This window comes from Patagioenas fasciata, chromosome 11, assembly GCF_037038585.1.
Source record: "Patagioenas fasciata isolate bPatFas1 chromosome 11, bPatFas1.hap1, whole genome shotgun sequence".
In the NCBI taxonomy this organism is placed as follows: domain Eukaryota; kingdom Metazoa; phylum Chordata; class Aves; order Columbiformes; family Columbidae; genus Patagioenas; species Patagioenas fasciata.
The window spans coordinates 2,953,075-2,962,510 of record NC_092530.1 but is presented as its reverse complement, the minus strand read 5'-3'; the positions used below and the strand labels follow the sequence as shown (position 1 = coordinate 2,962,510).

Here is a 9,436-nt window from a genome sequence, read left to right as displayed (position 1 = left end):
GCTGTTCCTCTGCTGCTGAGCTGGGCTGGGCTCCTGGGACACAGGGAGCTCCTGGCAAGCGGCAGCGCTGCAGAGAGACAGCTCTGCCCAGGAGCAGCTCCTCTGCACAGCGCAGCAGGGCTGAGGGCTCTGCCTGCAGCACCAAGGGGAGAGGAGCCAGGCACAGAGAGGTTAAAGACAACATGGGGTGGGAGAATGCTGAGAGCTCACTGGAAATGAAATCTTCACAGATACTGTCTGCAAATTTGCATCTGCAAATCACGGTAGGATGTCACAAAGCTGACAAATTGCAGAAACTACGAGATATGTAAGTACAACTTTCAGAGACTCTCTGATATAGAGTAAGAGAACGTGGTGCAGAGCAGACATTGCCTTCTGTACTATCAGAGGGATAGGATATGGTGGTTGCCTTCTCCCTGGGATGGCTGTGTGGGTGTAAATGTTAATGTGAACCCTGGGCTGTCCTTTGCCTATGGAGAGACAAAAGCATCACCTTTGCTGGACCTGTGAGGTTTAGTCTGACCTGTTCTTTTTTCAAACCTGCAAACAGGAAGATGCCCCCAGGCAGTGCCCTGCAAACAGGCAGGTTTCTGTAGGGCCAGAGTGAGGGCACAGAGTTTGGGATGGGGTCTGTGAGCACTGACAGAGTAAATACATGGCACAGGACAACACCTCCCAGGAGGAAAATCTACAGGCAGCAAGGATATAATCTGGGAAGGAGAGGAAAATTAAACCAGCAATGTTGTGGGAGGGAGAGAGAATGCAGAAAACTCCATATGATCCCCTGCAGTGCAGATCCCTCCTGTGAGCAGCCCCCTGGCCTCCTGTCCCACCCAGCAAAGCCTCTGCCCTCAGGGCCGGGGGCTCCAAGGCATGGAGCAGCTCCTGTGCAGCCAGAGCTCCAGTTCCTCTGCAGAGCACAGGGGCTGAGAGCAGCTGCCCGGCAATGTTGGTGTCTGGGAGGTGGCTGCACAGCTGGGGAAGGGTGACGCTGTCTGAGTGCCCGGCTGCCTCTGCCCTGGCCTCTCTCACACCCACCCTCACCGCATTGTCCTTCTTGCTCCCCTGCTCTGGGTCACTGCTGTTGTGATCTTGTTCTTGCTGTCAGGCTCTCTGGGGATGGCAGTTTCAGCTGCAGAGCCACAGCCTGATCTTGTGGGTCCTTTCCTGCAGCTGTGTCCATGGGAACAATTTTCCCAGGTTTTCTAGCACATGTGTAGATATGGTCAAAACAGTCCATGGGGCTGGGGTATGAGGTGACTCTTACTGAGGTGCCATCATTAGGACACTTGGCTATCCACTTGGGACATCCTTCCAACCTGCAGGTTGCCCTCAGCATTGCAGAATTTTCTCATAGCACCTCTGTGTTATCTGAAAGCCCCTTGAAGAACACAAAGCATGTACAACTGAAGTAATACTGTTGGATTTGTGAAGTGAGCTGTGCATGTTCTGGACTAAATGTGGGGTGCTGAGACCTTAGGAAAGGGTGAGACACATAGCGGTCTTAGGTGGATCCCTCTGGTCTCAGCAGTGTCCGGTGATTTTTCAGGGTAACATGGCATCAGCCTCCACCTCAAAAAGGTGCCAGCCCAGGGCAGCTGGGAGCAAGAGAGAGGGAAAGACCAGCTCCCAGCTCCCCTCACTCTGCACTAAGCCACAGGCATCCTCCTGCCTTGCAGGACTCACTCTGTTCTCCCTGAGCACAGCAGAAATGCTGATGGTTTCTGGCATCCAAGAAAACTCCCCAGGGTGGGAGGGGAAAAGGAGCTGTAAGAAACTCCATACCTCTCAAACACCTTCTGCCATCTCAGTTCCTTTTCTCTGGGAGTGCAGATGGTGACAGGCCCTTCTGCACCAGCTACACCTTCATCTTCAAAGCTGAACCCCAGGACTGTCCCCTGCCCCCCGTTCCCATGACCCCACTGCTGCAGAGCAGGGCTGACTCCTCGGCAGCCAGCGGGCACAGGCCCTGCTCCTCACGGCACCTCCAGCCAGCACCACCCAGGGCTCAGACACGGAGCTGAAGGAAAGTCTTCTGAAAAAGAACAAGGGTGTGTGTAGTAGAGATAGGGTGTATGAGAAATGGCTTTGATTTTACTCAGAGTAGTCTTCCCTAGGTTGTCACTGTCTTTTTCTTCAATGACAGTTCCTAGTCTTCAGAGGCAACAAATGTCCAACAGCAGCTCCATCACCCAGTTCCTCCTCCTGGCATTCACAGACACACGGGAGCTGCAGCTCTTGCACTTCTGGCTCTTCCTGGGCATCTACCTGGCTGCCCTCCTGGGCAACGGCCTCATCATCACCACCATAGCCTGGGACCGGCACCTCCACACCCCCATGTACTTCTTCCTGCTCAACCTCTCTGTCCTCGATCTGGGCTGTGTCTCCACCACTCTTCCCAAATCTATGGAAAATGCCCTCTGGTACACAAGGGCCATCTCCTATGCAGGATGTGCTACACAACTCTTTCTGTTTGTCTTTTTAGCTTCAGCAGAGTATTGTCTCCTCACCATCATGTCCTACGACCGCTACGTTGCCATCTGCAAACCCCTGCACTACGGGACGCTCCTGGGCAGCAGAGCTTGTGTCCACATGGCAGCAGCTGCCTGGGCCACTGGGTTTCTCCATGCTCTGCTGCACACGACCAATACATTTTCACTGCCCCTGTGCAAGGGCAATGTCTTGGACCAGTTCTTCTATGAAATCCCCCAGATCCTTAAGCTCTCCTGCTCAGGAGCCTACCTCAAAGAAGTCTGGGTAATTATGGTTAGTATCTTAGTAGGCTCTGGGTGTTTTGTTTTCATTGTGCTGTCCTATGTGCAGATCTTCAGGGCTGTGCTGAGGATCCCCTCTGAGCAGGGACGGCACAAAGCCTTTTCTATCTGCCTCCCTCACCTGGCTGTGGTTTCCCTGTTTGTAAGCACTTCAGTGTTTGCCTATCTGAAACCTCCCTACATCTCGTCCCCATCCCTGGATCTGGTGATAGCAATTCTCTACTCGGGGGTGCCTCCAGCAGTGAACCCCCTCATCTACAGCATGAGGAACCAAGAGCTCAAGAATGCTATGTGGACACTGACGACTGGATGTTTTTATGAAGCAATGAACTGCATAGCAGTTATAGTATAATTCACTGCAGGCACAACCTCATTCTTTTGGTGGTGGTGGTGGTGTTTAAGTTGTGATAATACTGTCTTTTTATTATTTATTTATTTACTCTCTACTTTTCTGGTTTGAATAAAGTGCATGTGTGAATTGGGACCTGTGCTCTCTGTATCTTTATACGAAATAATGGCATCTTCAGAGACTTTTGCTTTTTCTGAGATCCTTCCACCAAGGCCTTTTGGTTCTGCAGGGGCAGTTTCTCTGTCATAAATAGAGAGCAAAATAGTCCCAGCATAGCAGCACTGCCACGAAACACCAATGCTTGGTCTTCCAGAACTGTTCTCTTTCCACTTCCACAGTCTCTTTCTGATCCCTTGTGTTGGTGCAAGGCCTGAATGGCCTGGTATCTTGGTCACTGTCCTGCTGTGTGACAGTCCTGTGACTGCTGGCAGGGACAGGCAATGGGCACTTTTGTAACACAGCTAGCTTCCATAGCAGTATTTCCATAAGGAAATGTGATTTCCTTAGGGAAATACTTGAAGGCTTTGGTCTTTTTCCAAAGTTTCTCCTCAGAAGAAGCACAAGAACGTGGCATCCAGGTGAAAACACCAGTGTATGTCTAAACAGTGTGGGTGTGCAAGGTTGGGGCACAAGGCAGTGTCTTGTCACAGCCAGGCCTCCTGCAAGAGACCTGAAGGAACAGCCAAGCGGGGTGTGGTCTGTGCCCATGTTCGCTGCTCACCCTCCCGAACTTCCTGCAGGGCAATTACCATGGATCAAACAATAAGAACCACCATTTCCAGCACTGGCCTCTCACCCCAGCTCAGAGAGTTTATTTTTCATTCCATGGAGGCACAATGAATTTGTAGGTCAGAAGTCCATGTTTGCACTGCACAGATGAGTTGTAATCATGCACATTATGTACAAGAGAAGAGATGAACCCAAGTTAGCACAAACACCATCCTTGGGGGTACCATGAAGGCCTGTGGGACTATCGGTGCTTCAAAGTCACTTCATGTTGGGAATAACACCCCATGAAAAACCACCTAAATGCAGTAGTGGCTTGTTCTTTCTTGAACCAAGGTCCCTGTGTCCATTCCTTATGACATGGGACATCTCAGATGAGTACAGAGCAATGCCTGACAAACCTTTCTTTAAGATATGGTTCCCAATATCCTATCTGAACTTTCCTTGGTGTAACTTGAGTCCATTTCCTCTCATCCTATCATTCGCTACTTGGGAGAAGAGACCAATACCCTCCATGCTGCAACCTGCTTTCAGGTAGCTGTAGACAGCCTCCTTTTCTCCAGGCTAAACAGCTCCAGTTCCCTCAGCTGCTCCTCATCAGTCTTGCTCTTCCTTCATCAGCTTTGTTTCCCTTCTCTGAAACTCTTTCCATCATCTCAAGGTCTTTCCTTTGTGAGGGACCCAAAACTGAACACAGGATTCAAGGTAGGGCTTCACCAGTGCCCAGTACAAAGGCACTGTTCTAGTCCTATTTGCCACACTGTTCTGGATGCGTCCCAGGATGCTGTTGGTCTTTTTGGCCACCTGGGCACACACTGGCTCACGTTCAGCTGACTGTCAATCAACACCGCCAGGTCCTTTTCCACCAGGCAGCTTTCCAGCCACTCTTCCCTGAACCTGTAGCATTGGCTGGGGTTGTTGTGACCCAAGTGTAGGACCTGGCACTTGGCTTTGTTAAACCTCCAGATCCCCCTGTATGTCCTTCCTACCCTTCTGCAGATCAACACTCCCACCCAACTTGGTGTCATCTGCAAACTTACTAAGGGTGCACTCAATCACCTCATCCAGATCATTGATAAAGATATTTAATAGAACCGTACCCAATACTGAGCCCTGTGGAACACCACTCACGACCCACTGATAACTGCATTTGACTCTGTTCACAACAACCATTTGGGCCCAGCCATCCAGCCAGTTCTTTAACCAGAGAAGAATACACCCATCCAGGCCATGAGCTGCCAGCTTCTCCAGCAGAATGCTGTGGCATATGGTGTCAAAGGCTTTTTTACTGAAATCTAAGTACACAACCTCCACAGCCTTTCCCTCATCCACTAAGAGGGTCATGTTGTCATAGAAGATCAGATTGGTCAAGCAAGACCTGCTTTTCACAAATGCATGTTGACTGGGCCTGATCGCTTGTTTGTCCTCTATGTGCTGTGTGGTATCACTCAGGATGATCTGCTTTTCGAGGGTTAAGATTGCGGGGTGACAATCAAACCCTGGCAGATGTATTGTTAACCTCCTTTCCCCCCCACTTCCCCCTTTTGCTCCTCCCTCTCCCCCCTTCCCACTCAGGACAGGCGATTGGGAGGGAAAGAAGGACAGAGAGAAGAGAGTTGGAAAAATTAAAGATGTTTTACTAATGCTACTAATAAGAATAGAGAAAATAAGACAAAATATACAAAACCAATCTTGAAAGTCTCAGCAACTGCAGAGCCAGCACCCAAAGTCCTGGATTGGACTCTGTAGCCAACCGGAACTGGATTCACTCTCTCACTAGGCCTCAGTTTGCAGGTATGACCAACAAGGTCCTCTCCTAATGTCAGCTATGGGGAAAAAGGGAAGGAAAAAGGGATGAGATCCTCGTGATCTCCCACTTTTATATGAAGTATTCACGTGAATGGAATGATATACACAGTTGGTCACCAGTTTGTCGTTGCCCCTCTCGTGAGATGTCCATCCGTGCTTATCAATAAGTTTGCATTCCATTGCTAGGTTTACCAAAATATGTATCTGGTTCTCCAGGAAACTGCAGCTGATATGAAGGCTTTAGCTGACAGGCAAAATTCACTAAAAGAGAAACTTGTTTTTTAACAAAACCAGGACACTGCTCCATGACATTCCCTGCCACCAAGGTCAGACTGACAGGTCTGTAATTCACTGGATCCTCCTCATGACCCTTCTTGTAGATGGGCATCACATTCACCAACTTTCAGTCAACTGGGACCTCCCCAGGTACTCAGGATTGCTGATAAATAATTGAAAGTGGTTTGGTGATCATGTCTGCCAGCTGCCTCAGTATCCTTGTATGTATCCCATCTGGCCCCGTAGACTTGTACCTGTCTAAGATGTTCAGCAAGTCGCCAACCATTTCTGCTTGGAGTATTGAGGCTTCATTTTGCTCCTCATCCCTGTCCTCTGGTTCAGGGGACTAGGTACCTGGAGCACAACTGGTCTGACTACTAAAGACTGAGACAAAGAAGGCATTTAGTACCTCAGCCTTTCCCTCATCTTCTGTCACTATGTTGTCTCCCACATCCACAGAGAATGGAGATCCTCCTTAGTCCTACTTTTGTTGCTGATACATTAATAGAAGCACTTCTTGCTGCCTTTTACAGCAGTAGCCATGCCCAGCTCTAGGCAGGCTTTAGCCCTTCTAATTTTCTTCCTGCATAGCTTCATGGCATCCTTGTAGTCCTTCTAAGCAGCCAGTCCCTCCTTCAAAAGTTTATAAATTCTCCTTCTGTTCCCAAGCTCCAGCTGAAGCTCTCTTTTCAGTCAGGCCAGTCTTCTTCCCTACCAGCTCATCTTTCAGCATGTGGGGACAGCCTGCTTCTGTGCCTCTAAGATTTCCTTCTCATATATTGACCAACCTTCCTGGACCCCTTTGCTCTGCAGGACTGCCTCCCAAGTGACTCTGCCAACCAGCCTCCTAAAAAGACCAAAGTCTGCCCTTTGGTAGTCCAATGCAGCAGTTCTGATGACCACGCTCCTTACTTCTCCAAGAATACAAAACTCGATCAGTTCATTATCATTATGCCCAAGGCAACCTCCAACCAAGACATTACCCACAAGTCCTCTTTTCACAAACAATGGTTCCACTGGAGCTTCTTCCCTAGTTGGCTCACTGACAAGCTGTGTAAGGAAGTTTTCCTCCATGCACTCCACGTGCCTTCTTGATTATTTCCTCTCTTCTGTATTCTATTTCCAGCAGACATCTGGTAAGCTGAAGTCCCCAATCAGAAAAAGGATTAGCAATTAAGAGACTTCTCCAAACTGCCTGCAGAATATTTCTTCTGCATCTTCACCCTGGCTGGGTGGTCTGTAACAGACTTCCACCAAGATATCCACCTTGTTGACCTTTCCCCTATTCTTATTCCCATGCTGTGTGCATTCCTATAGATTGTCCTAAGCTGGACCATTGATCCTGCCACCTTTTTTGCATTGAGAAGCCCTAGTTCCTTCATGACCATTCTCAGGTGCTTCCATGGTCTCTAGCACATCTATAACCTTTGTGTCTCTTCTACCACACATCTCTCTATCCCCTACTTCCACGGAAAACACAGACAAAAGGGCCTCACTAACACCCTATCCCTCAAAGGTTGGCATACTGCCCTTGGGATTTTTCTGCTGCACCTGTTTTTCTCACCCTCTCCCTTGGAATCTCATTCTTTCAGTGAGCCCTGCTAACCCCTGCCCCAGGAGACGGTGCTAACTCCTGCCGCCTTTGAGAGAGGTGCATCCCATTTGTTCCCAGCAGGCCAGTGTCATGTAAATCAACCCACAATCAAAAAACCCCAAATTCTGCTGATGACACTAATCCCACAGCCAGGTCGTCCTGTATCTGCTGGGTTTTCCTGCATCTTTCCTCATTCTACCCCGAAACTGAGGGGACAGAGGAGAACCTTACTTGTGCTCCTGATCCCTTAGCCAGTTGTCCCAAGGCCCTGAAGTCCCTCTTGATTGCCTTTGGATTTCCCACTGGAGTCTCATTGCTGCCTACTTGAAAAATTAGTAACAAATAGTAATCTGAGGGCCTTACCAGGGCATGAAGTTTTCTCTTTGTGTCTTTAACCCTGGCCCCAGGGAGGCAACAGATTTCCCTGGGAAGCGGGTCTGGTCTACATATAGAGTCTTCTGTTCCCTTCAGAATTGTCCAATGACAATGACCTACTTTTTTCTTTATAGTAGCAGTTTTGATGGAGGGTGCAGGTTGACTTATCCTCTGTGGCACCTCCAGCATATCTGAACCACCTTCCTCAATATTTAGTAAAAGCAGTTGTAAATAGATGAGGTGAGACAGATAGACGAGATAGTCTATGTCATCTTTGCCTCAGACTTCACCAGCAATGTCTGTCAAGCCTTTGTGCCTCATGTCAGGGCTCTGGAGAACAGCTATTGATGGACAGAAATCAAGTCTCAGGTTACTTGAGCAAACTCAACTCTTATGAGTCCACAGGACCAGAAGGGCTGCATCCAAGCGTACTGAGAGAGCAAGAGGCTGGTCTCCTCCATCATGTATGAAAAGTCATGGATACTGGGGGGACTCCCTGCTGACTGGCAAAAAATGAAATTTGCATGCACATTTCATAAAGGGCAGAGCATGACCTGGGGAGATAAAGGCTGCGTATCTTCACTTTGGATGAGGGACATGTCTCAGAGTTCTCTGGTATTGTATTTCTGGATGTGTGAAAGAGAAGGTGACTGAGTGAACCCAGGACTGATTATGTCTGACCACCCTTGTCCCTTCCTATATTGAAAGTACCACATCTGTAGGTGAGGGGAGAGTGGGTGTGTTTAACTAAAACACCATCAAGGCTTTTTGCACCAACTCCCAACATATTCTCTTTTCAAAGACAAACAGGCTGGAGAGATGGGTTGATGGGAACCTTTATGATATCCAAGAAGCGCAAATTCAGAGTCCTGTCCCAGGGGTGGGTGAGCCCTTTGAACTGACACAGCTCAGGGACATCCTGTCTGGGTTACAGCTCTGCAGAAAAAATTCTCCATGTGAAGCATTGGGAGAGTTGTATTTTTGGAATTGGGCTGCATAAATCTATATTTACAAAGAGGAAGAGAATGTGTCATCATCTTGCTTGTTCACACCCATGACCTATGAAAAAAATCATGAGAAATTATAGATGGACCTCAAAGTTCTGAAAATTGAGACTTCTTACATAGTTATTACACCGAGGTATCTTCTGTTTGTATTTCAACTTTTGACTAAGACTTTATTCAGAGGTCGATGCAGCCACCCACACAGAGGCAGGCACTGCCTACAAGATACATGGGGGTAGCTGAAACCCTTATGTAGGACAGGGAAATGTGACCCAGGACCTATGGCTCTACCTGTAGGGACCTACCTCACTTTCTGAAGCAGGAACTGGTGGCCAGAGAAGGCCAAGGCATCTTGGGTGAGACAACTGATTTCTCTCCCTTGACAGGAAGGAAGCCTGGGCAATTGCACCCAAGGTGTTCAACCTTGCTCTCATGCCTCTCTTCATCTATAATGGAGTCATATGATATTAACTTTCGTAGAATCATAGTATGTCCTGAATTGGAAGGGACCCACAAGGATCATCAAGTC

At 48.5% G+C, this 9,436-nt stretch overlaps 1 protein-coding gene across 1 annotated transcript; it reads left to right on the top strand.

Moving 5' to 3' along the window:
- The first annotated feature begins 2,169 nt into the window (after positions 1–2,169).
- LOC136106260 (olfactory receptor 14A16-like) lies at positions 2,170–3,126 on the top strand. The gene has a single exon (XM_065846518.1). It carries the CDS (start codon positions 2,170–2,172, stop codon positions 3,124–3,126), a length of 957 nt encoding a protein of 318 aa, XP_065702590.1.
- Positions 3,127–9,436: the final 6,310 nt, after the last annotated feature.